General features: G+C 41.4%; 1 protein-coding gene across 2 annotated transcripts; it reads left to right on the forward strand.

Annotated features, from left to right (window-relative positions):
- Positions 1-27,864, forward strand: SLC26A2 (solute carrier family 26 member 2). Of its 2 annotated transcripts, none has more exons than XM_016954023.3 (3): positions 1-198; positions 18,097-18,820; positions 20,764-22,485. In XM_016954023.3, the coding sequence occupies exons 1-3, from the start codon at positions 137-139 to the stop codon at positions 22,282-22,284; spliced, it is 2,307 nt and encodes a 768-aa protein (XP_016809512.1). In that variant the 5' UTR covers positions 1-136; the 3' UTR covers positions 22,285-22,485. The 2 variants fall into 2 exon arrangements, with proteins under 2 accessions (XP_016809512.1, XP_016809513.1); XM_016954024.3 differs by lacking the exon at positions 1-198 and adding an exon at positions 1,311-1,443 and having other exon boundaries at positions 20,764-27,864.
- Positions 27,865-27,980: the final 116 nt, after the last annotated feature.

Consider the following 27,980-nt stretch of genomic DNA (forward strand, 5'->3'; position numbering starts at 1 on the left):
AAGACAGCTTATGACGTTTTGGAAACTCTGAATCTGATGGGTGACAGAAACTTGGGGATCATCTCTAGATAAGAAAGGGAGTTCCTTGAATGACTGTGAAGACGTTCACCGGAAAGGGAAGGAAAGGAAGTTAATTATGCTTCCTTCACAGGCCCTCCTTCACCCCCATCTAGTGGGCACATGCAAGCTACAAACAAGGTGAGGAATGAACAAATTAATACATACTCAATAGTGGCCAGTTCGAGGCAGATAATTAAATCAAGATGACCTGAAAGGATGTGACTGGCTGTGGCTAGTTTACACCCTGTGGCTAGTTTACACAGGGTGGTCAGGGACGGCCTCGCCATGGAGAGGGCTGGTGTTTTGGCTGAGACCTGAGAGACCAGAAGAAATCTGATAGCCAGAACCAATGTTTAGGTCCCTAAAGAGAACAAGCGTGGCGAGCAAAGGGGGCCAGTATGGGTGGAGATCAGCGAGGGAGGGGGGCAGAGATGAGTGCCCGAAGCACACAGTACCTTGGCATAGGGAGGGTTTGATTTTACCTACAAATGCCATTAAACCCACTAAGGATTTTAACAAAAACTACAATTACATTTTAATTTACATTTTATTTTTTATAGAGACAAGGTTCCGCTATACTGCCCAGGTTGACCTCGAACCCCTGGGTTCAAGCGATCCTCCCTACTCGGTCCCCCAAAGTGCTGGGATTACAAGCGTGAGCCACTGCGCCCGGCCTTTTCATTTACATTTTAGCCTTCTGGTTACTGGACTCTTTGACGGGGAATGAGTTATAGTGAGGCAAGAGCCTCTAACATTCTAGGAGCTCTTTTCCCGTTCGGGGCCTCAATTTCCCGTTCTACAAAGGCGGGTGGGAGGGAACGGGGTCCCAAGAAGTACTGGATAAAGAGGTGGCCGATCGCAAACGCTGAGCACTTCAAAACTCTGGGCAGAGCGCTTCCGCGCCTCTCCTGCTATTTCACCCTGGCCACAGGCTAGCCGCCGAGGCCGGTCATCCGCTCTTTCCGCGGAGGAGTCAACGCCACAGAAGCAGCGGCGGAACCTCTCTAAGAATCCGTCCAGCTTGTGCTCTTCTGTCCAGGGCAGCCAATCGCGAGGAGGAGAGTAGTCAGAGGGCGGCACCCTCCCCGGTCTGGGCCGAGTTATTGGCTGGTGGTAGCGTCGCTCGCCCGGCAGTACCACGTGACGGCCTCGGCCGCGGGCGTTTACACTGGCTCTGCCTCCGGCATCTCTTCGCCGGTGCGTCCTCGCCGCGCCCGTAGGTCCCGGCAGCCGGGCCCCGCCTCCTTCGGAGTCCGAGCGATGGGCGGGGAAAGGGACGGGCAGGTATAGCTCTGTCGGCGCCGCGGTGTCCACCTCAGTCCGGCCACGGTGGAAGACGCGTGCCGCGGCGCCTGGTTGCCTGCAGCGGCCCGGACCCGAGAGGTGAGAAGAGGGAAGCGGACCAGGGAAGAGGGAGGGAGCGGTGCTGGCCGCCAAGCGGTCAGCGGGCCCCTCCCAGAGTCATTCTGCCTGGGTCCCCGCGCGGTAGAATCCCAGATCAGGGGTCGCCGCCGTGGAGCGGGGCGTGCGTCAGGTTATTTCCCGGGTGGTCCGGGGCCGGGCGAGTCGCACTGCACCCTGGTGATCCGGGCCTGCCCGTCTGGCTGGCGGCTGCCCACCCGCCCTCCATCCCGCGTATCTCGCCGTATCTCGCCGGGTGCCACGCACTCCGCTGCTTTTCCAGTCCTCGTTGATCCGTCTCGAACCTAGATATCTGGAATAGGGATCGAGGAGATAGGAGCCACCACCACCTCGGACAGATGGGGAAACTGAGGCCGGCACAGGCGAGACGGCTTGGTTATCTTGGTTATTAAGAATCACACACCCGATTAAGTACAAAATCAGGACCTGTTCTTTCGGACTCACACACTAAGTTGGAATTATTTCACTGGATGGATGGAAACACTGAGAAGATAGAGAGGGCCCAGAGCCTTGCCTAAAAATACACAGCAAGTCTTTTGCAGAGCTGGGACTTGTACCCAGCTCTCCAAACTCATAGACTATCAGGCTGGGCTCCTTCCTTGCACAGATTGGGGATCACAGTGAGTTAGAAACGTTCAGAACTTAAATTGCCTTCCGGCGCCCATTCTAGTTAACCTGTTTTTTCTCCTTGTCCCCAACAGTTCTTTATGTGAAATCTACAACTAATGTGATATGCAATACTAGATTAAGCAGAACTTTCTGTTTTTGAAAATTGAATCAATAAGAAATGGAGGGCCAAAGCTGTGGGAAAGGAATGGACCCTTTAAAAACAGGAATCTCAAGGCAGGATATAGCAAGGGACAGAGACTAATAGCTGTCGTTTATTGAGTAAATGCTATGTGCCAGGCACTGTGGTAGGTAGTTGTGTTAGCCTTACAAACCAGCAAGTTAGGTAATGTTACTCCATTTTACAGGTCAGAAATTGATGCTGAGTACAGTGAAGTTTTCCAAAACCATTGCCATACGACTGCTGAGCAGTATAGCTGGGATCTGAACAGAGATCTGTTTGACTTCCAGAACACATCCAGTGATTCTCCAAGTGTGGTCCTAAGCTCACTGGTTCAGCATCATCTAGCGTGTGGAGTCCTGGATCTCATCCTTGGATTTGCAGGGGTGGTCCTAGGAAGCTAACGGCTCTCTGTATTTGACAATTATTGTACTGTAATGTGCTGCCTCCTAGGGGAAGATCTAGAGATGAACATACTCTGGGCTAGGGGTAATTTTTGAGGAAAAAAAAAATCACTTTTTTTTATTTCTGATTTGACTTTTTTTTTTTTGAGACCAGGTCTCACTCTGTCATCCAGGCTAGGAGTGCAGGGGCGCGATCTAGGCTCACTGCAGCATTGACCTCGTGGGTTCAAGCAAACCTTCCACCTCAGCTTCCTGAGTAGCTGGAACCACAGGTGCACGCTACCATACCTGGCTAGTTTTGTAGTTTTTGTAGAGATGGTGTTTCACCATGTTGCCCAGTCAGGTTTCAAACTCCTGAGCTCAAGCAATCCTCCTGCCTTGGCCTTCCAAAGTGCTGGGATTACAGGCATGAGCCACTGTGCACTGCCCACACTTTTATTTTTTATTTTCCCCCGTGATTGACAGAAGGATAATCACACTTTTAGTGAATGTAAACCCCCAGGCAGATGCTTGCCAAGCTTAATTTCTTGACATAAGCTTGGTTTTGGCATGTGGGGGCGGAAGAGTGGGGTTGGAGAGTTAAGTGAGAATGGGGAAAGTAACTCCTTTTTCCTTATCATATAGCTGTTAAATTCTAATTCACTCAACAGATACTTGCTAAGCATTTATTAGGTGCAAGACATGTTCAAGACACTGAGAATACAGCTTTGAACAAAACAGAGCAAGTCAGTGCCCTCATGTGAAAGACAATTAACAATGTGTGGTATGGAATGGTGAGAAGAGCTATGGAGAAAAATAAAGCAAAGGGCATAGGAGTGCAAGGCAGGGCTGGGCCCAGGAGGAAGACATGGAAATGGCAGCAATGGCAGTGGTGCTATATATATATATATTTTTTTTTTTTTTTTTTTTTTGAGATGGAGTTTCACTCTTGTTGCCCAGGCTGGAGTGCGGTGGCGCCATCTTGGCTCACTACAATCTCTGCCTCCTGGGTTCAAGTGATTCTCCTTTGTCAGCCTCCCAAGTAGCTGGGATTACAGGCACATGCCACCACGCCTGGCTAATTTTTTTTTTTTTTCTTTTTTTGAGACAGAGTCTCACTTTGTCTCCAGGCTGGAGTGCAGTGGCGCGATCTTGGCTCACTGCAACCTCTGCCTCCCAGGTTCAGGTGATTCTCCTGCCTCAGCCTCCCGAGTAGCTGGGACCACAGGCATGTGCCACCACGTCCGGCTAATCTTTTTATTTTTAGTAGAGACGGGGTTTCACCATGTTGGCCAGGATGGTCTCAATTTCATGACCTCGTGATCCGCCTGCCTCCGCCTCCCAAAGTACTGGGATTACAAGCGTGAGCCACCGCGCCTGGCCTAATTTTTTGTATTTTTTAGTAGAGAGGGGGTTTCACCATGTTGGCCAGGCTGGTCTCGAACTCCTGGCCTCAGGTGATCCACCTGCCTTGGCCCCCCAAAGTGCTAGGATTACAGGCATGAGCCCCTGCACCCGGCCTGCTATTTTGCATATTTGTTTAACTTTTTTTTTTTTTTTTTGTGGAGATAAGATCTTGCTATGTTACCCAGGCTGGTCTCGAACTCCTGGCCTCAAAGTGATCTTCCTGCCTTGGCCTCTCAAAGCGCTGGGATTACAGACATGAACCACTGTGCCTGGCCTTTGTTTTATATATTGTGTCTAGGAAGGGACCGATTTATATAAGGTGTCATTTGAGGTTGGGCAATGAGCAAAGGCCCCAAGGGCAAAGGCTGCTTGATATTTTCATGGACTGGTGATTGGAACACTAGTGCATAGGAGGAAGCAAGACAGTGGCAGTTTTAGGCTCATGCATAGAAGCTTATACCAACGTTTTTAGACCATATTTGGTAGGAGGTAGGGAGCCAGTGCAGATTTTTGGGGAGCATATCCAAATGGTTGACCTCATCTTGCTAATGAATGCTTCTTTTGAAGAAGAGGCATAGTGCTTTAAAAATGTAGGTTCAGGCTGAGCTCTTCCTTGGCTCATGCGTATAATCCCAGCAATTTGGGAGGCCGTGGCAGGCAGATCACTTGAGCTCAGGAGTTCAAGACCAGCCTGGACAACATGGCGAAAACCTGTCTCTACAAAAAATACAAAAAAATAGCTGGGCATGGTGGCGTGCACTTGTGATCCCAGCTACTCAGGAGGCTGAGGTGGGAGGATCGCTTGAGCCCAGGAGGTGGAGGTTGCAGTGAACTGAGATCATGCCACTGCACTCCAGCCTGGATAACAGAGTGAGACCCCATCTCAAAAATAAAAATAAAAAATAGCCAGGCGTGGTGGCTCACGCCTGTAATCCCAGCACTTTAGGAGGCCGAGGCGGGCGGATCACGAGGTCAGGAGCTCGAGACCATCCTGGCTAACACGGTGAAACTCTGTCTCTACTAAAAATACAAAAAATTAGCCAGGTGTGGTGGCGGGCACCTGTAGTCCCAGCTACTTGGGAGGCTTAGGCAGGAGAATGGCATGAACCCAGGAGGAGGAGCTTGCAGTGAGCCAAGATTGCGCCACTGCACTCCAGCCTGGGCAACAGAGTAAGACTCTGTCTCAAAAATAAAAAATTTAAAAAAAAAATGTAGGTTCAGTATTAGAGGAAACTGAGTGACCATTATACAGGAACTGTATACTATTTTTGCAACTTTTCTGCAAGTCCACAGTTATTTCAAAATAAAATTTTTTTTTAAATGTAGGTTCAATAAAGTGTTTAAGGCTGAACTATGCCTGCAACTTTCAAATAGTTGAAAAACAATAACGACAAAACCCATATAAGTATGAAGAGAGAGTGTGTTAACTTATGAACTGTAAAATTGCTAAATAGGTGAATTGTTAGTATGGAAGTGTTCCATGTATCATTCTTTCAACTTTTCTGAAGATTTAAAAACAGCTTCAAAATAAGCAATCAAGCGACAGTATACGTTTGAATCAGGCAGGCTTGTTCAAGTCATGATTCCCCTACTTACAAGCTGTGTGTGGCTGGGCGCGGTGGCTCACGCCTGTAATCCCAGCAGTTTGGGAGGCTGAGGCAGGCGGATCACAAGGTCTGGAGATGAGACCATCCTGGCCAACATGGTGAAACCCTGTCTCTACTAAAAATACAAAAATTAGCCGGGCATGGTGGCAGGCGCCTGTAGTCCCAGCTACTCAGGTGGCTGAGGCAGGAGAATCGCTTGAACCTGGGAGATGGAGGTTGCAGTGAGCCGAGATCACACCACTGCATTTCAGCCTGGGCAACAGAGCAAGACTCTGTCTCAAAAAAAAAAAAAAAAAAAAACTGTGTGAAGTATTGGAAAATTATTTCTAAACTACATATTCTAGTCTAGTTTATTTTTATTAAAAATATATTTTTAATTTTTTTTTTTCTTACACTGTAGCTCTTACCAGTCTAGTCTGAGATTTTTCCATATAAGAGAGGAGACTTACTTTGGTTGTTGACTTGTTCACATTAATGCTGGGTTAATGTTAAGACTTCAGGTTTTCCACAAACTTGAGATCTTTAGGTTGTTTTTAGGTCGACTCTAGTTTTCCTGTAATTATCTGATGTATATACACTTACAGAGACTGGCATAGGCAATCTATTAGAGGAAAAAGGTTAGGAGTCAGGATACTTGGGTTCTGGATCCATCTCTGCCTTTAAGTAGCAAATGATTTCACTAATCTGAACCTTTATTTATTTATTTTATTTTATTTTTTGAGACAGAGTCTTGTCTGTCACCTAGGCTAGAGTGCAGTGGCGCAATCTCAACTCACTGCAACCTCCGTCTCCTGGGTTCAAGTGATTCTTGTGCCTCAGCCTCCCAAGTAGCAGGGATTATAGGCATGTGCTACCACGCCTGGCTAATTTTTGGATTTTTAGTAGAGATAGAATTTCACCATGTGGGCCAGGCTGGTCTTGGACTCCTGAGCTCAAGTGATCCGCATGCCTCGGCCTTCCTAAGTGCTGAGATTATAGTTGTAAACCACTGGTACCCAGCTGAACTCTTATTTCTTACCAAAAAATCATGGCGGTTGGATTTCTTGATCTCTGTCTAGCTCTAAAGTCCTGTAATTCAGGAAAACTACCACTTAATGATTTGATCATTTAGTTTGAACTGTCTCATGGTTGGGACAGAGGGTTATGACTGCCTGGAGTCCAGGGCTCCTGACAACAGGTTACTTTTTCTACTGACCCTCACTGCCTGTGGTTTTAGATTGTGTTATGTGTTAAAAGCAGTTACTTAAACACACATACACAAACATGCATATCACACCATATTTACAACAGGTTGTGAAGCTCAGTTTTAAATGGCGTAGATTTCTTAGGAAAATCCCGGTACAGGTTGAGTATCCCTTATCTGAAATGCTTGGGACTGGCAGTGTTTCCAATTTCTGAATTTTTTTTTAAATATTTGTTTTATACTTACTAGTTGAGCATCTCCAATCTGGAAATCCAAATTGCTCCAGTGAGCATTTCTTTTGAGCATCATGTTGGTGCTCAAAAGTTTCAGATTTTGGTGCATTTTTGATTTTGGATTTTTGAATTAGGGATACTCAACCTGTATCTGATTAATATGTCATCAAATCTATCCAATGAAGCTGTCATATTTTAAAACTAAATATAACTGTTTTTAGAAAAATATTACAAAAAGAAATAAAACCTTGCTTAGATACTTCCTCCCAAAGTTGTGTGTGTCTGGGGACTTAAGAAATACATTTCCCAAGGCTGCGTATCCAGAGTATTGGAACATTCAGTGACGATTTCTTAGGAATTGAAATATAAACTGCAATTGAAAACAAAATGACTTAGCTGGGCACAGCGGCGTGTGTCCATAATACCAGCTAATCTGGAAGCTGAAGTGGGGGATTGTTTGAGGCCAGGAGTTCAAGGCTGCAGTGAACTATGATCATGCCACTGCACTCCAGTCTGAGCAACAGAGTGAGACTGTGTCTCTTAAAGAAAAGAAAAAGAAAATTATGTAACAGGTTATATTCAAGCTACTCTTTTCCCCTTCAGATAAGAATTAGACTTTATAGCTTTATTGTAGTATAATTGACATACAATAAGCTGTACATATTTCAAAGGTACTCTCTCTATATATATACATAAAACTGTCACCACAATCAAGATAGTGAACATATCCATCAATCCCCAAAATCTCCTCATGCCCCTTTGTAATCTCTCCCTCCTACCCCACCTTACTTCCTATCCTGAAATAGCCACTGATTTACTTTCTGTCACTATAAATTAGTATAAACTTTTTTTCTTTCTTTCTTTTGGTGGAGGTGTCAGGAAATGAACTTGAGGACTGATTAGTTTGCACTTTGTAAAGTTTCTGTTCCTGAAATCTCCTTCATCTAATATTAATGTAGTGTACAATGCAGTGGCACGAAGTACGTGCACAATGGTGTGTAACCATTACTACTATTTATTTCCAAAACTTGAAATGGAAACTCTGTAACCAGTAACACCACTTCCCCCAGTACCCAGTAAACTCTATTTGCTTTCTCTATGTATATGCCTATTCTCTCTCTCTCTCTGTATATATATATTTTTGTTGTTGTTGTTGTTATTCTGTCACCTGGGCTAGAGTGCAGTGGCATGATCATAGCTCACTTCAACCTTGACCTCCTTGGCTCAAGCAATCCTCCCTCCTCAGCCTCCCAAAGTGCTGGGATTATAAGCATGAGCCACCCTGCCTGGCCCGTTTTGCCTTTTCTAGATATTTTGTATAGGTGGAATCATACAATACTTGTCCTTTTGTGTCCTTTTTTTTTTTTTTAGATCCAGCTCTTTTTTTTTTATTTTTTATTTGTTTGCATCGTGTCTGTCTTTTGCTTAACATAAGGGTGTTAAGGTTCCTCCATGTTGTAGATGAAGAGTATCAGAACTTAATTCCTTTTTAATAGTCAAATAATATTGCATTTTATGGTTATACCATGCTTTATCTGTTCATCTGTTGATGGACACTTGGATTGTTTTCACCTTTTGGCTATTGTAAATAGTGCTGTTATGAACATTAGTATACAAATATCTGTCTGAGTTACAGTTTTTAGTCCTTTGAGTATAAGCGGAATTACTAGGTCATATAGCAGTGCTGTGTTTAACTTTTTGAGGAACCACCAAACTGTTTTTCCACAGTGTTGGCACCATTTTACATTTCTACCAGCAATTTATCAAATGTATCAACTTTTTTTTAAATTTTATTTATTTTATTTTTTACACAGAGTCTCGCTCTGTCACTCAGGCTGGAGTGCAGTGGCGCAATCTTGGCTCACTGCAAGCTCCGCCTCCTGGGTTCACGCCATTCTCCTGCCTCAGCTGCCTGAGTAGCTGGGACTACAGGCGCCCGCCACCACGCCCGGCTAATTTTTTTTTTTTTTTTTTTTTTTGTATTTTTAGTAGAGATGGGGTTTCACCATGTTAGCCAGGATGGTCTTGATCTCCTGACCTTGTGATCCGCGTGCCTCGGCCTCCCAAAGTGCTGGGATTACAGGCGTGAGCTACCGTGCCCGGCCTCAACTGTCTTTTTTTTGAGACGGACTCTCGCTCTGTTGCCCCAGCTGGAGTGCAGTGGCGCGATCTTGGCTCACTGCAACCTCCACCTCCTGGGTTCAAGTGATTCTTTGTGTCTCAGCTTGCTGAGTAGCTGGGATTACAGGTGTGCGGGTGTACACCACCACACCCAGCTTATTTTTGTATTTTTGGTAGAGACAGGGTTTTGCCATGTTGCCCAGGCTGGTCTCGAACTCCTGACCTCAAGCGATTCACCCGCCTTGGCCTCCCAAAGTGCTGGGATTACACGTGTGAGCCACTGTGCCCGGCCTCAAATGTCTTTTAAAGAAACAAATATTTTTGTCCAACAAAAGTCAAAGCTAATTCTTCTTGGAGAAGTTTTTGTTAAAATAACTTTTTAAAATAAAAACCATTCTGTCCATCAAAAACTTTATTAGATACTTCCTGTATGTGCCTAATTCTATGCTAGGTATTATGATAGTACACAAAAAGTGTAGAACATCTTGAATAATTTTAATCTAGTTAGGAAGATAAAGCACATATTCAACAAACGTTTATTGAACATATAAATGGAATTCAGCGGAGAATGAGATACTGTAGACCTTTCACTCTGCCCCATTTATTTTTCCAATTTTGGCTTCTCTCCTGTACTTGAGAACCACATTTCTAATTGCCTGCTGGACACACCATCTGGACATATTATAAAAATCTCAAATCTAAAAAACCCAAAGTCAGATTTTTTGCTGCTTCCTATCTTTCCATTTTCTTCTCCATCTTCCTGTATATCATCCTTCCTTTTGTGTGGTCCTTCTCAGATTTCATCTTAGATTTGCCTGTGTATGTCCTTTAAGCACCACCTCTTACCTAGTTGTACCACTGAAATGGCAAACCTCCTGCCCTTTCCTGCCTTGGAAGTTAGGCCTTTGGTAACTGTAGCTTAGAGGATGAACTCGTGACTTCTTGGAATTACATAAAAACTAATCTTTCACTCCAGCCTTATCTCCTACAACTTCGCCCTTGGAACCTAGTGTGACCTTTTCCTGGGTCTTGGACTATACTGTGATCTTTCACTTGCCTGAGTTATCTTTTCCCTTTTTATTAACGTTGCAGCTTCCTACTTCACGTTGGCCTGCAGTGTATTCTCTACTCTCAGAATACTCTAAACCTTTCTGTTATGGTACCTAGAATGCTGTTTAAAACTCTGTCTTAATCCACTGATTTTGGGTAGAAATTGGGTTCTTATTCATTTTAGCAAGAATTTACTGAACCTCTACTGTATGTGCTAAGCATCGTTCTAGATAATGGAAATATAATAAGTACAAGAAAGACTGTAAATAATAGTTTTGCTTATAAGTAATATAATTTCAGAAGTCTGAAGTGCTATGAAGAAAATAAAGCCAGATAAGGATATAGGGAATGCTGGGAAGGAGGTGTTATTTTATTTGGTTGGGATGGTCAAGGAAGGTTTCTGTGAGGAGGTGACATATAAACTGAGGCCAGGCATGGTGGCTCACACCTGTAATCCCAGCACTTTGGGAGGCAGAAGTGGAAGAATTGATTGAGCCCAGGAGTTCGAGACCAGCCTGGGAAACATAGCAAGACCCTGTCTCTACAAAGAAATAAAAACAAATTAGCCAGGTATCGTGGCGTGTACCTGTAGTCCTAGCTACTTGGGAGGCTGAGGTGGGAGGATTGCTTGGGCCTAGGAGTTCAAGGCTGTAGTGAGCTATGACCATGCCACTGCACTCTAACCTGAGTGACAGAGTGAGATCCTGTCACTAAAAAAGAAAAATAAAAGCTGAGACCCAAAGGATGAGAACATACCTGTATAGCTCTGGGAGATTATTATTCTAGGCAAAGACAACTTGAGCAAGTACAGTGACCCTAAGAATGGAATCAACTTGGCATGTTCCAGCAACTGCAAAAAAGCCAGTAGGGCAAAAAGGGAGGCAGTGTTCAGATCTTGCAGGCTACTAGAATATTCCAGGTGAGAGAGGATGGTAGGACAATAGTAAGAAGTGACTGGATTACAAATAGTTTGGGCAGTGGGGAGAAGATAAATATATTATTCAAGGCACAACAGACAGGATTTACTGATGGATTATATATGGGAGCATGGCATAGAGGAAAGAAAGATTGACACCTAAGTTTGGGGTCTAGGTTCTGATGCATTGTGTCTAGCACAGTGGTTAGCTTATAGTAGGAGCTTAAAATATGTGTGTAATTTAATGAAGACCAGTACCCAACCTCTAGGAGCTCACATAGAAACGTTAGCCAATCCAGCTGGAGAAGGCTTGTTGACACTTGAGGACATTCATGGAGTAAGCATGGGTTGCAGGCCCATTTAACACAGATGGATCTGAGTTTTCCTCTGATGAGTTGTTGTCTTCCTCCAAAGGATCCTTTTCCTCTCACAGTATTAACTTCTCAATCTAGGGCAAGGGCCTGGAAAGTAGCCTGTGCCATCCTGGTTGTAGGCATCAGTGAATGAAATGGAGAGGAATACAGAAGGCTTTGCTCATCCTTGGCATCCCTGGGCCTTTATAGTGCTGTGATCTTCCCTGGACTTGTCTGACAACAGTGAGTTAGAGGATCCGATGGTACTATATACATGGAGAATCTGTCTTGGTTGTACCTGTTTATAGTTTAGTTTTCTTTTTCTTTTTTCTTTTCTTTTTCTGAGGGTCTCATTCTGTCACCCAGGCTAGAGTACAGTGGTGTGATCTCAGCTCACTTCAGCCTCCACCTCCCAGATTCAAGCGATTCTCCTGCCTCAGCCTCCTGAGTAGCTGGGATTACAGGCATGCGCCACCACGTCTGGCTGACTTTTCTATTTTTAGTAGAAATGGGTTTTCATCATGTTGCCCAGGCTGATCTCGAACTCCTGGCCTCAAGCAAGCCACCTGCCTCAGCCTCCCAAAGTGCTGGGATTACAGGTGTGAGCCACTGTGCCTGGCCTAGTTTTGTTTTTCTAAAACCACCTTCAACTATTTTTTATCTGTAAAAGACAAAAGGTAAAATATTAGTTGCTTTAGTGGAAAAAGAATGAAATAATATAACATCAGACCAGAAGATATATAATTATTTGCCAAATGAGTAGATATAGTAAGTGACTTTCTCAAAATCTTTCAGGGCCTATGCATTGCCTGCAGATTCAAGTCTAGCTTTCTTAACCCGGCATAAAGGGCCCTCCAGAATCCCCCTCAGGTACCTTTATGGGCTCCTCCCACTAATCCCCCATAACCATTCTCTGTTTTAAACATAACATTCTCATTTCTGATTCTTTTCCTCCAACATTAGAACTATTGCTGTTTGTTTTTTCTTCTCCCTTACCCATATTCCAAGTCTTCTTTCATCCTTTCAAACCTGACCTAGACTTCAGAGCCCAGGTTAGATATGTTCCTCCCTTGAAAACTTTCTAAACAAACTATTCTTAAACTCCTTCATATTTCTCCCCTGCTTAGATGCCATAATCATAGTAGTCAGCAGCTTCTAGTTTTATTTAGCAGTGAGTTTGTAGCATACATACAGAGGTAAACCAAAGCATGATTATGGAACTTTGTGGGTTCAGACTGGTGGCTGAATTAGTTCTACTCGTAGGACTGTTTCTGAGTGAATACATAAGTTTCTAAGAGCTAGAGATGGGAAAGGACCATGGCCATGAATGTAGAGAAAGGGAGAGTTGGGAACAACATTGTTGATATTATTACTGGATCACTTTGTGTAGCAGCTAGGTGAAACTGGAATGTGTAGAGTAGCTGAATTTTAAGGTGTTCAGAAATATCTGAAATTAGAGAAGCTAATTATAGGTAGGTGGTAGGAGTAGTACCATATTAAAAAAGGATCTTTTCTTGGGATCCCAAAATATGCATTTTATTACCTTGCTCTGTCATTTATAAGCTGAATAAATTACTAAATTGGGCCAGTCCTTTCACTTTTAACCTATGTATGTCTTTATATTTAAAGTGGGTTTCAAGTAGACAGCATATACTTGGGTCTTATTTTTTAATCCTATCTGACAGTCTCCATTTTTAATTAGCATGTTTAGACCATTCATATTTAATACGATATGTTTGGATTAAACTCTACCATCTTACTGGCTGTCTTCCGTTTGTTCCATCTGTTTTTTATGTTTTATCTTCCTTTTCTACTTTCTCTTGAGTTGAGAGTTTTTTATGATTCTATTTTATCTCTACTATTATTACTTATACCTTTTTAAAAATGTAGTGGTTACTGTTAGGTTTAAATGTACATGTTTAATCAGAGCCTATGTTCAAATAAGATACCATTTCACATCTAGTGTAAGACCTTACAGTTTGCTGAGCATGGTGGCTCATGCCTGTAGTCCCAGCACTTTGGGAGACCAAAGTAGGAGGATCACTTGAGCCCAGGAGTTTGAGACCAGCCTGGGCAACATAGTGAGACCTCATCTCTATTTAAAAAAATAATAATAATCAGAAAATTTTAAAAAGACTTTAAAATTCCCAATTCCCCCTCCCATTCTGTGTGGTTGTTGTCACACATTTATTTTGCATATGCTATAAAGTACATTCCCATTTTTGGTTTAAACAGTTATCTTTTAGAGCAATTAAACATTTTTTAATTGAAAAAATGAATTTTACTTTATCTTCATTTGTTCCATTTCCTGGACTTTCTTTGTTATGTAGAACTGAATTTCTGATTGGTGTATTCTTTTTGGCTAAAGAACCTTCCTGAAACTGTCTCTCTCTCTCTCTGTGTCTCTCTCTGTGTTTCTCTCTCTTTCCCCATCTCTTCTTCTCCTTCCCACTCCCTCTCTGTCTCTCTCCCTGTCTCCCCTCCTCTCTCTCTCCCCTTCCCCCCACATATATATGGTGCTGGTCTGCTGGCCTTAAATCCTCTCGGTGTTTATCTGAGAAAGTTTTTATTTCTTTTTCATATTTTATTTTATTTAAGACAGAGTCTCTCCCTGTCACCCAGGCTAAAGTGCAGTGGTGTGATCACGGCTCATTGCAGCCTCAACCTCTTAGGCTCAAGCAGTCTTCCTACCTCAGCCTCCCAAGTAGCTGGGACCATAGGCACACACCACCATGCCTGGCCTCTTATCTTTTAAAATATTTTTTCTAGGTAAAGAATTCTATGTTAAAAGTTATATTTCTGGGGTCAGATGTGGTGGCTCACACCTGTAATCCTAGCACTTTGGGAGGCCAGGGTGGGAGGATCACTTGAGGCCAAGAGTTTGGGAACCAGCCTGGGGAGCTTAGTAGCAAGACCTTGTCTCTACAAAAAAATTAAAAAATTAGCCAGGCTTGGTCGTGCATACCTGTAATCCTCGCTACTCAGGAGGCTGAGGTGGGAGAATCACTTGAGCCCAGGAGTTCGAGGCCATGGTGAGCCATAATTGCATGTCACTGCACTTCAGCCTGGGCAACAGGGCAAGACCCTATTTCTATAAAAGATATATATTTCTTTGATACAAAGATACCACTCCATCATGTTCTGGCCTCCATGATTTCCAATAAGAAGTCTGCTATAATTCTTATTTTTGTTTCTGTATAAGTAATATATGTTTTTTCTTTGTCTTCAGGATTTTCTCTTTATCTTTTGTTTTCAGCAGCTTTAATATCATATGTGTAGGTGAGGGTTTTTGTTTTCTTTTTGTTTTTATATTTACTCTTCTTGGAATTCTCTAAGATTCTTGGAGATAGATTATATATTATATATATATGTATTTTTTTTTTGAGACAGAGTTTTGCTTTGTCACCATGCTGGAGTGCAGTGGCGCGATCTTGGCTCGCTGCAGCCTCCGCCTCCCAGGTTCAAGCAATTCTCCTGCCTCAGCCTCCTGAGTAGCTGGGACTACAGGAGCGCGCCACCATGCCCAGCTAATTTTTGTATTTTTTTAGAAGAGACGGGGTTTCACCATGTTGGCCAGGATGGTCTTGATCTCTTGACCTTGTGATCTGCCTGCTTTGGCCTCCGGAAGTGTTGGAATTACAGGTGTGAGCCACTGCGCCCGGCCTTTTTTTTCTTTTCTTTTTTTTTTGAGAAGGAGTTTTCCTCTTGCTGTCCAGACAGGAGTGCAATGGCGTGATCTCGGCTCACTGCAACCTCCAGTTCCTGGGTTCCAGTGATTCTCCTGCCTCGGCCTCCTGAGTAGCTGGGATTACAGGCGTGTGCCACCATGCCTGACTAATTTTGTATTTTTAGTAGAGACCGGGTTTCACCATGTTGGTCATGCTGGTCTCGAACTCCTGGCCTCAGGTTACTTGGATCTATATTTTGATGTCTCTTATTAATTTTGGAAATTTCTTGGCCATTATATCTTGAAATGTTTCTTCTGCCCATTCTCTCTCTTCTTTTGGTATTCTAATTATGCATATGTTTGATACTTTGATGTGTCCCGCAGCTCTTGGATGTTATGTTACATTGTTGATATTGGGGTTTTTTTGTTTTGTTTCGTTATTTAAACTGTTTCTGCGTTTTAGTTTAGCTAATTTCTGTTTATCTGTCTTTTTGAGTTCATTGATTCTTTCTTTGGCTTTCAGGTCTACTAATGATCCTATCGAAGGCATTCATCATCTCTGTTACTGTGTTTTTCACTTTTAGCATTCCTTGTTTGATTTTTTCTTACAGTTTCCATTTCTTTGTTTTACTTTCTATGTGAATTTTTATCTATATTCTTCCCAGATAGCAGCCATACTGGGCAAGATTTGGATTCCCTTAGTTTTTTCTTATGTCTCTTTTGCATATCTTAGGTTTGGAAAAACCTTTTCACCCAGAAATCACCAAGAGCTCTCCAAAATAGGACGTTGGTGCACTCAAGCTAGCTCTAGAAAGCAGGAAATGACAGGAGAGTCACAGACTGGTTGCATTGTAGAGCAAAGAGCTGCTGGGTGTATCCATCAACCTGACTGATTTTCTCAGGGTCAGTGGTCACCTAAGTCTATTCTTTCTTTCCTTATCTACTTCAGAAGACCATCAAAATATTTACTCATGTTAAACCTAAACAAAATGAATATGGGTTACTTTTACATATCTTGTGTTCTTGAATAAGTCATAGGTCCTGGATTTTGGCAGTTTGGTAACATAAGGTTTATAGAACTTCACAAGGGCCCATTTTTCTGTCAGTTCCAAAACAAGAAACTTCCTGAGTCCTTCATCTAAAATATATTGTCTCGGCTGGGTGCGGTGGCTCGTGCCTGTTATCCCAGCACTTTGGGAGGCTGAGGCGGATGGATCACCTGAGGTTAGGAGTTCGAGACCAGCCTGACCAATATGGTGAAACCCTGTCTCTACTAAAAATGCAAAAATTAGCCGGGCGTGGTGGCATGCACCTGTAATCCCAGCTACTCAGGAGGCTGAGATAAGAGAATTGCTTGAACCCAGGAGGAGGAGGTTGTAGTGAGCTGAGATTGCACCACTGCACTCCAGCCTGGGCGACAGAGTGAAACTCTGTCTCAAAAAAAAAAAATTGTCTCTATCTGGCCACAGTCACAAATGTTTGTTCATTTGTTCATTCATTCATTCAAATGTTTTGTAAGCCTGCTATCTCAGCGTTACTACATTACATTCAGATTACACTGATGAACAAGATGTCTTTCCTCCAGGAGCTAGAGACATTCCTACTTCACTAATACAAGAGTGTGGTTAGTACTCTAATGGAGGTGCAACATGCTATGGGACACAGAGGGTGTAGTATTTCATTTGGGCTAGGGGAGATTGGTTAGTGCTTTCTGGAAAAGGTAGCATTGTAACTGGGTTTTAAAAAATTATTAAGATCTTGACAGGCAAAGAGGTGGATGGCCATTCTAAGCTAAGTAAACAGCTTATGTAAAGGCACTAATTCATGAAGCATTTGGTAAACAATTTATGTTCTATTCCTTTGAGAGCCTGGTTCATTTTCTTCTCTTACTCCGGTTATTAGACTTATTATTTGTTGTTGTCCTTTCTCTTTTTCTGGCTATTTTTACCTCCTTTGTTTTCCTGTAGTTCCTCATGGTAGATCTTATGGCATTAGTTTTATAGTCTAGGACACAGAGATGAAGGATCACCTGTATTGCCTCCAAGTGGAAGTGCAGGGCAACATTATTTCTCTATTTAACCTGTGTTTCAGAGTGTGTACTTAGAATAGTAAAGTGAATCTTGCATGAATGTAGGCCCTGCCCACAGGGCAGATGACTCCATACTAGAACATAGTGGAATAGACAAAAACCTTCTACAGCATGTATGAGACACTTGGCCCATCGACCCTCTTCATGCCCTTTACAGTCAGCACCCTCATATTGACTTCTCTCTCCTCTTTCCTACCAAGCAAGGGAGTACTGTTCAAAGACGCAAATGCATTCTGCCCTAGTTTCTTTTTATTGCTAAAAACATTTATCTTTACCCTGCAACCTACTTTTTCTTCTATTTATTTTCAACATTTAGCAGGTTGTTTAAAAAGCGACCAAAAAATAAAAAAGGACCATCTTCCTTGTTTCAGGGACTGGTAGGCAGGGGTTAAGGTTAAGGTAGGGGTTAAGACCAGATCCTATTTTGCAGTCTGCCCGGGAGGTGAAAAACCTGGGAAGAAGACCGCTGGTAGCATATGTATGGAAAGGAGACAGGCTGCCCTTACATCTTTTCAGGAGGAAAAACTGCCAGGGGGAGCCAGGCATATATGGAGAAGAATCCTTAATGGTTTATACTCTTGGGAAGTCCTATACCCAGCCAGTTATTTGCTTTGACTTGGCTGTTTAAGGTCTGGTTCTGGTCTTTTTTTTTTCCCCTAACCAAGACAAATGAGGCTCAATTAAGGAAAAGGGACATAAGATACCTATTCCAAAACTGAATTCCTTTTAACTCTCATGAAATGACAAATAGAATTGTTAGTATATGTGAGCACTGAGAATTACTTTATTGATGAACACTGGTATTTTCTCTGGTGTAGGAAGCTGAACCATCTATCTCCAGAAATGTCTTCAGAAAGTAAAGAGCAACATGACGTTTCACCCAGAGACTCAGCTGAAGGAAATGACAGTTATCCATCTGGGATCCATCTGGAACTTCAAAGGGAATCAAGTACTGACTTCAAGCAATTTGAGACCAATGATCAATGCAGACCTTATCATAGGATCCTTATTGAGCGTCAAGAGAAATCAGATACAAACTTCAAGGAGTTTGTTATTAAAAAGCTGCAGAAGAATTGCCAGTGCAGTCCAGCCAAAGCCAAAAATATGATTTTAGGTTTCCTTCCTGTTTTGCAGTGGCTCCCAAAATACGACCTAAAGAAAAACATTTTAGGGGATGTGATGTCAGGCTTGATTGTGGGCATATTATTGGTGCCCCAGTCCATTGCTTATTCCCTGCTGGCTGGCCAAGAACCTGTCTATGGTCTGTACACATCTTTTTTTGCCAGCATCATTTATTTTCTCTTGGGTACCTCCCGTCACATCTCTGTGGGCATTTTTGGAGTACTGTGCCTTATGATTGGTGAGACAGTTGACCGAGAACTACAGAAAGCTGGCTATGACAATGCCCATAGTGCTCCTTCCTTAGGAATGGTTTCAAATGGGAGCACATTATTAAATCATACATCAGACAGGATATGTGACAAAAGTTGCTATGCAATTATGGTTGGCAGCACTGTAACCTTTATAGCTGGAGTTTATCAGGTAAGCAGCAATGAAACAATTGGTTATTTCTAGAAAAGTAATCTAGTACATGAAATCTCATATCTCTAAGGGATCTGAGGAATCACAATAATTAAAGGTATCATTTATTGAGAGTTCAGGATATATGAAGGGTAGAGGCAAAATTCAAACCCTAACCTGACTCCACAGGTAATATAAGGCTGGTTCACTGGACCTCCACCACCCAGTACAACTCCTTAATTTTACATGTCAGAAAATCTTGGCTTTGCTTGAGATTATTTGTGGCTGGTTATTGGCAGAGTCAGCATTAGCAGTTAGGCAAGTGGGTAACAGAATGGGGTTGAGAGTGCAGGAGTTTCTCACTTTTTTTTTTTTTTTTTCTGGAGACAGGGTCTCACTCTGTCACGCTGGAGTACAGTGGCACTATCTTAGTTCACTGCAATGTCCGCCTCCCTGGCTCAAGCAGTCCTCCTACCTCAACCTCCTGAGTAGCTAGGACTACAGGCACATGCTACCACACCTGGCTAATTTTATTTTATTTTATTTTATTTATTTATTTATTTTTTTTGTGGAGAGAGGGTTTTGCCACGTTGCCCAGGCTGGTTTCCAACTCCTGAGCTCAAGCAATCCTCCCGTCTTGGCCTCCCAAAGTGCTGGGATTATAGCCATGAGCCACCACACCCAGCCTCAAATTCTAAATGTCTCTTGCCTTCCATTAAAATTGCTGATCTATTGAGCAACTCTTACTAAAGGTAGTGGTTGTCTTGGATTGTTGGGGAGGGAGGGAAAAAGTTGGGGACCACAGTTTCATATTATCAGCCAGGAGAAAGGATAAGAAATCAAATTCTTGAGTCTCCCATAGAATCCACTAATCTGTCATTATCATCATGCCCCTGGCTTTTGGCATCCAGGAGTCAGTGCCAGGATTAAACCTTCTCTAATGCAGGCATTTCAAACCAACAAGGGAAGGGGAAGAGTAGCTCACTTTAGTTGGTGCTCAGATGAGTGGGGAGGGAGAGTGAAGATGGTGTGAAGATGAGCTGTCTACTCATATATAATGGTAAATAATAAGTCTACTTACTTATTTATTATTTATTCATTTATTTATAAAGAGACAGGGTCTCTCTATGACCAAACTCCTGGGCTCAAGTGATCCTCCCAATATTGCCTCCCCAAATGCTGGGATTACAGGCATGAGCCATCACGCCCAACCAACTTTTGCCTTTTTGTTAGTATGTCCCACCAAGAAGGAAGAAGGCATAACAATTCTGAAAACTTATTAGACAGAGGAAAATATAAAGAAGTAAAAATGCAGAATTTTTATTAATATGGGAGACAGTGTGGCATAAGTACATATATACTGCATGAGAATGGTTTCTTAGTATGAGGTTAAAGATAAGTCTACAATAATTTTTAAAGTGTGATTCTACTTTGATGTAAATCTAATTTTTTGTTTTACCAATTAAAACTTCACTTGTACACTTGCTCTTAGCCAAGAGGCTGAGAAGCAGTAAGACTTCACTTTTACAGTAGTGATTTGTAATTTAAGGAAAATACATGGTTTCTTAACTAGAAGAATTTTTTCCAATTTGAAGTTTTCTTGTGGATCCTTGAGAATGTTTTTCTTTTAAAAGAGGTCTGTTCTTTGTGATGGGAAGAATGAAAAAAAAAAAGAGGTATGAACCTTATTCAAGTTTAAGAAATGTATGAAAAGAAAGAAATCCAAAGTTCCTGTCTCACCTGGGTTAATAAGTAACAGTGTGACCTTGGGCAAGTTGCTTAGCCCTTTAAACATAATTTTCATCTTTGTAAAATGAGAAGATTGATATATGATTGTGTTTATTCTAGCTCTGACATTCTGTGATGCTCTGATGATATGTCTCCATGCAAGAAATGTCAGGATAATATAAAATTTAGAAGTTCTTTTCCATTTATATTTAACACTTCTATATCCTTCCTTCCAGGTAGCGATGGGCTTCTTTCAAGTGGGTTTTGTTTCTGTCTACCTCTCAGATGCCTTGCTGAGTGGATTTGTCACTGGTGCCTCCTTCACTATTCTTACATCTCAGGCCAAGTATCTTCTTGGGCTCAACCTTCCTCGGACTAATGGTGTGGGCTCACTCATCACTACCTGGATACATGTCTTCAGAAACATCCATAAGACCAATCTCTGTGATCTTATCACCAGCCTTTTGTGCCTTTTGGTTCTTTTGCCAACCAAAGAACTCAATGAACACTTCAAATCCAAGCTTAAGGCACCGATTCCTATTGAACTTGTTGTTGTTGTAGCAGCCACATTAGCCTCTCATTTTGGAAAACTACATGAAAATTATAATTCTAGTATTGCTGGACATATTCCCACTGGGTTTATGCCACCCAAAGTACCAGAATGGAACCTAATTCCTAGTGTGGCTGTAGATGCAATAGCTATTTCCATCATTGGTTTTGCTATCACTGTATCACTTTCTGAGATGTTTGCCAAGAAACATGGTTACACAGTCAAAGCAAACCAGGAAATGTATGCCATTGGCTTTTGTAATATCATCCCTTCCTTCTTCCACTGTTTTACTACTAGTGCAGCTCTTGCAAAGACATTGGTTAAAGAATCAACAGGCTGCCATACTCAGCTTTCTGGTGTGGTAACAGCCCTGGTTCTTTTGTTGGTCCTCCTAGTAATAGCTCCTTTGTTCTATTCCCTTCAAAAAAGTGTCCTTGGTGTGATCACAATTGTAAATCTACGGGGAGCCCTTCGTAAATTTAGGGATCTTCCCAAAATGTGGAGTATTAGTAGAATGGATACAGTTATCTGGTTTGTTACTATGCTGTCCTCTGCACTGCTAAGTACTGAAATAGGCCTACTTGTTGGGGTTTGTTTTTCTATGTTTTGTGTCATCCTCCGCACTCAGAAGCCAAAGAGTTCATTGCTTGGCTTGGTGGAAGAGTCTGAGGTCTTTGAATCTGTGTCTGCTTACAAGAACCTTCAGACTAAGCCAGGCATCAAGATTTTCCGCTTTGTAGCCCCTCTCTACTACATAAACAAAGAATGCTTTAAATCTGCTTTATACAAACAAACTGTCAACCCAATCTTAATAAAGGTGGCTTGGAAGAAGGCAGCAAAGAGAAAGATCAAAGAAAAAGTAGTGACTCTTGGTGGAATCCAGGATGAAATGTCAGTGCAACTTTCCCATGATCCCTTAGAGCTGCATACTATAGTGATTGACTGCAGTGCAATTCAATTTTTAGATACAGCAGGGATCCACACACTGAAAGAAGTTCGCAGAGATTATGAAGCCATTGGAATCCAGGTTCTGCTGGCTCAGTGCAATCCCTCTGTGAGGGATTCCCTAATCAACGGAGAATATTGCAAAAAGGAAGAAGAAAACCTTCTCTTCTATAGTGTGTATGAAGCGATGGCTTTTGCAGAAGTATCTAAAAATCAGAAAGGAGTATGTGTTCCCAATGGTCTGAGTCTTAGTAGTGATTAATTGAGAAGGTAGATAGAAGAATGTCTAGCCAATAGGTTAAAATTTCAAGTGTCCAACATTTCCCAGTTCCACAGTGGGAAATTTTGCACACTTGAAATTTTAACCAAGTGGCTAGATATTATTCCTCCTTTGAAGCTAATGGCATTTGTATATACACACTGCAGCAGAGCTTGTAGCTGGACAGAGTCAAAAAGAAGAAAATACGGTTTCAGGCTTTCTTGCAGATATGAAGTATTCTTGGAATGCAATAAGTATGTACTGAACTGTACTGTAAAGTAGCTCCAAAACTTAATTACTCTCCTGTTTTAGGGGTTATACATTTGGACTGTGCATTCTCCAAGAGATGAAGCGGTGAAGTTGGGATTTACATTGGAAGTGCTGTAGACTTCTTTATGTGGCTCAGTGGAGAGAGGGAAAGAATGTTGCACCTGCTCTAGTACCATAGGTCAAGAGGCTTCTGGATCACAAAGTCATAACTAGACAGGTTTGTTCTTGTAGTTTTCTATCCCCAGTCTTTGCTCCCCAGATGGCAGTAGTTTTTAGTAGGAAAGTGCCATTCCTGTCCTTAAGGCACAGTCTCATCAGAAGTCTAATACCTGGGCAGGTTTGTAACATCCTGAGAGCCAGCCTGACATTAGACAGAATACCCTTTGTAATACATTGGAAATTTTTACTCATGCCTTTTTGTTTAGGATAAATAGGTAAGCACAAAGAGCTCTTCAAAATCAGAAAAAACAATAGGAGTCCTTCCTTGTCTTTTCTGTGATCTCTGTCCTTGTTTCTGAGACTTTCTCTACCATTAAGCTCTATTTTAGCTTTTAGTTATTCTAGTTTGTTTCCCATGGAATCTGTCCTAAACTGGTGTTTTTGTCAGTGACAGTCTTGCCAGTCAGCAATTTCTAACAGCATTTTAAATGAGTTTGATGTACAGTAAATATTGATGACAATGACAGCTTTTAACTCTTCAAGTCACCTAAAGCTATTATGCGGGAGGATTTAGAAGTCACATTCATAAAACCCAAGTGCTATGGGTGTATTATTCATGATAGCTGGTCCACAGGTCATGAATTCAGGAGGAATTTGCTTTCAAAAAGCAAGAATGTCCAACACTGAAAGTTTATAGTTTTATATTTGGACCTTGAAAGGTAAGAAAAAACCAGGTTCTCCAAAGTTAGGAATAGGGAACTAATTTATGAAACAGCCATCTTTAAAAAAAAAAAAAAAAGTAAACTGCAAAAGTACAAAATCATTTTTCAATCTGTTCCCAGTTTCTAAACAATTTCAAATATTTATGAGAAGCAAACCCTATGTGTAGGGCATCTGTTGGAGTGGGATGCTTTTAGACATATATTAAGTATGTACATGTTTAATATGTATATTTAAAATGCATATATATTTTATTATATCTATATTATCCTATATAGATATATGTAACTTAGCTTTATTGTTAGCTCCATAAGCTGCCAGTGTTGCTTTTCTGTTGGTAGAGCTCTCCCATTTGGTGACATGGAAAATACCTTTCCATTATCACAACAAAGCAGTTGCTCAGTAGAAAGTCTGGATTTCTGTCTTATAGGTGATTTCTGTCTTATAGGTGATTATAATCAAGTGTAGGCTTCCTGAATTTTGACATCCTTTTAGAACTTGGGTCTGGAATTCCAGAAATGTTAATTGCTGCTTGTATTTGTTCTTGTTTGTTTTTAGCCAGTATTTGCCCTTTCTATCCAGCCTTATGAATAATAGCAGTAAAATCACAGTATCTTGGTCAGTCTTTATTTTTTTCCTTTTTTCTTTTTTAAGAGACAGTCATCCAGGCCAGAGTGCAGTTTGATCATAGCTTACTGAAGCTTCCAACTCCTGGGCTCAAGTTATCCTTCCATTTTGGCCGCCTGAGTAGCTAGACCATAGGTATGCATCACCACACCCTGCTAATTCTTTAAATTTTTTCTAGAGAGAGGGTCTCACTGTGTTGCCCAGGCTGGTCTCAAACTCCAGGCTCAAGCAATCCTTCAGCCTCAGCCTCCCAGAGTGTTGGGATTACAGGCGTGAGCCACTGCACTTGGCCCAGTTATTTATTTTTAATCTCTCTTGCCCTTCTCCCAAGGCAGGCTTAAGTTGAGACTATTATAGGTGTCTAATAACCTGTAACAGAGTAATGAGTACATGCTTAAGATGTTATAATTAGCCAACACCAACACAGCAAAAAATATAATTCCAGCCAAAGATTTTGGAAAATCCCTCAGAAGGAGGGATAACAGGATTTGACCTTTACCAGCGATTTCTGTCCATATGTGGATGTAAACAGTTCTGGAACGTTATGCATGCAGTTAGCGAATCCTTGAATTATGTTCTGGTTTGTACTTGTCCCATCCATCCAAACAAACAAGAGATTCTGCTTTTGGTAGCCATCTGTAGAAACATTTAAGATGTCACTAGAATTTACATTTCATCCTCTCTACTTGGGTTGAGGTTGCCTATACTTGCATATTGTTAAAATGTTTTGGTTGCTGATATTCAGAGGAATGAAACCTGGAACCAAAGCCTAATTTGCCGATAAAAAAACTGTTTTTGGCCAGGTGCAGTGGCTCATGCCTGTAATCCCAGCACGTTGGGAGGCCAAGGCGGGTGGATCACCTGAATTCAGGAGTTCGAGACCATCCTGGCTAACACTGTGAAACCTCGTCTCTACTAAAAATACAAAAAATTAGCGGGGCATGGTGGCACGCACCTGTAGTCCCAGCTACTCAGGAGGCTGAGGCAGGAGAATTACTTGAACCCAGGAGGCAGAGGTTGCAGTAAGCAGAGATTGTGCCACTGGACTCCAGCCTGGGTGACAGAGGGAGACTCCGTCTCAAACAAACAAACAAAAAACTGTTTTCATTTGCTCTCTTGACCAAAGGATAGGACTTTAGTTCATTAAGCATTATTTTAAACACTATATTGATACAAAAATATCTTGCTTACTCTAAACTTTAGAGTCTAAATGAAGCTTTTTCTCAGTACAAAATTCTGAGTATCATAAAATGGTTATTTAATTGAAACGTAGTGTGGTATACTCTTGATGGTTAGAACTCTTACAGCCTTATTTATTTTTAAATTTGTTACAGCCAAAGGGTTGGAGTGTGCCAGTGCACAGGTAGACTAAGGAAAACATTATAGAGGAGCGAAGGGAACAGACCATTGAAAAGACTATTATCTGACCAGTGGAGGCAGAAAAGAGAGGAACCCGGTTGAATAGGATCCAATCCCTGGTTAGCCTCCACACAATAATAGGGAGACAAGGATTAGGAGCCATACCTCCGAGAGCAAGGTCTCTTTCTAGAGCAAATTTCTCTTTCTAGAAGGGGAGGGTCACAGGGTCACAGATTCACCAAAGCTGAAAGGGCTGAGGAGCTCATGGTAGCCTGGGTTGACCTACTCTGGAGCACGGTGTCTTCCTTCTAAACTGAGTGACTGTAGTACTATCTGTGCCTCTGATGGTAATAAAACTGACAGATGTCTATTTTTTTTTTAAGTAGGACCAAAGGAAAACAAGATTTAGATAGTCTGACTTTGCTTTTGAACAACAGACATTGCAAGTCAAAATTGTTGTCAAATTTACATATGGTAAATGATGAACTTTAAAAATGTGTCCAGGTGTTAGATGAGTTCATTAGACTCTTTTAATGCTAATGGCTAGTACGTTTTAACAAAACAGCAGTTCTCTGCTGCAATATTCCCATAGTAAGTGGTCATTTAAGAACATGTTAGGGTTAGCCCTGATCTGAATATAGAAGTGAGAAAAGGGCTACAGTGCATTTCTTGGTAACTTAAATTGAGTCTTGAAGTTATAATGATCCATTCGAGTTCTGTGATCCTTATTGTTCTTAATTGTGTTTCTCTATGTATTGTTACAGATGAGCCATACGTTTCTTTGTATCAATGTAGACATGACTTCAGATACCTCTGAGGACCTACCCAGCAGTCTAGGACCCTGGGCCAAGTGCTGGGACTATGGTACTAAATCCAGTAGATGGGCTGTGTAGCAACTCTCCCAGGGAACACACTAGGGTACTTAGGGAGGTGCTTTGTGGAGCATGTTGAAGCTTTGAGATCTGAGCAGGAGGCAGTGATGTCCCTGGTCTATTCAGGGAAAGATTTCAGTGTGAAATGGTAAACATCCAATTGACAGGATTTAGATTTTGCTTAGTTTTTCTGCTTTTTAATGTTTCTATCCCCCATCTCAGTGTTTTCTTTATCCATCCCAGTGATGCCTTATTTGAAACTGGGCTTAAACTGCAAAAAGAATGAAGTTGGATTTAGGGAGCTGTTAGATCATTGAGTGGTGTTGAGAGTGAAGTTTCACTAGCAGTGAAGTTTCCTTGAGCCTAAAATAAAAAGAAAAAATTAAAAAGAATCAGTTTTTTAAATTAAAAAAATAGAAAGCTGTTAGGCTCCTAATTTGTGGGGTTTTTTTTGTAAAAACAGTTTAGATAATCCTGAATGCAATCATTAACTTGGTTGCTAATTACAAGAATGAAAATTATAATGGAAAAGGACAAAATAATATACCAGCTGGTTTGTTATTATAGTCCGTGTATTAAAATACTATTGAAATACGTTAAAGGTAAATTTTTAAGGTTTAAAAAAAATTTAGTAACTTACAGGGATGGAGAATTTAGATGTCAGAGGTGGGGAGATTTATTTTTATAAGGTAATTTTTATCCTGATAAGGACTTAAAAAAAAGTTTTGCAACTGAAATTTTAAAGTAAACATGTTAAGTACAGTTAAAAAGTAATATAAGCATTATAGTAAATAGTGGATTCTCTGGTGTGTATTTTTTATCTCAGTGTTGAAAATTGGAAAAGAATGGACTGAAGTCTAAAAACTGGAATAATGAAGGACACTAAATGCCTTTATTGTAGATACTATGTTTGTAAGTCTATAGCTAAGCAACTTAAGCCAAAAAGGTCTTTCAACTGAAGCTTTAATCAACTTATTTTGGAGATGTTCTCTTCCCTTATCTCATGCGCCATCCCTAAAATAATAAGATACATGGGATCAAATAGCCCTTGCCTTTTCAACACAAATCAGTTGGAAAATTATGGTTTGAGTCCTGTTGCTGCCATGGCTTCTGTTTCTCAGAAATGAGTGTGTATGAACATACCGATCTATGTAATAGGCTACCTTTTTTTGTCTTCTTTGGAACTTTGTACACAAACCAAGACAATATCAGGCTGACAGGTGAATGAACTTAAATTCTCAGTCTTGTCTATTCACCAAAAAAGTATACTGCCTGTTTTTTCTTTAATTATTCAAGGTTGATGACTTTTAGGAACATGTTTTATACTGTATTTTTTAATTAAAGCAAGTGCCTTGATGTAATTCCATGTAAATCATTGCTTAACCCTCTTATGGGATGAGGATGAGTTATTAATGTATTGCAGCCTACTGGAAAGGAGGGGGAGTTGGTTAATAGCAGATACTTTTCTTCTAGAAGCTTATGTTTTATGCTGTTTATTATGTAAGATCCTGTATGTGTTGAGATTTAGAGGTTTCATTTATTTTGTCTGCTAATAAATTGTTACTCTAATAATACATTACTCTGTATTTAAATTATTTAAGTGCAAGGAGGGTTCTGACTAAAACACATTTAGGCCCCAGTGAGTTTTAAAATACCATCTGTTGGCCAGGCTCAGTGGCCCACACCTATAAT

This window comes from Pan troglodytes, chromosome 4 (genome assembly GCF_028858775.2).
Source record: "Pan troglodytes isolate AG18354 chromosome 4, NHGRI_mPanTro3-v2.0_pri, whole genome shotgun sequence".
Taxonomy (NCBI): domain Eukaryota; kingdom Metazoa; phylum Chordata; class Mammalia; order Primates; family Hominidae; genus Pan; species Pan troglodytes.

Excerpts from the sequence above, each read along its gene's own strand:
- SLC26A2 (XM_016954023.3), top strand. The coding sequence starts at position 137 with ATGCTTCCTTCACAGGCCCTCCTTCACCCCCATCTAGTGGGCACATGC. Across the intron at positions 199-18,096 it reads ACATGCAAGCTACAAACAAG|GAAGCTGAACCATCTATCTC; the intron begins GTGAGGAATGAA and ends TCTCTGGTGTAG. Across the intron at positions 18,821-20,763 it reads TTATAGCTGGAGTTTATCAG|GTAGCGATGGGCTTCTTTCA; the intron begins GTAAGCAGCAAT and ends CCTTCCTTCCAG.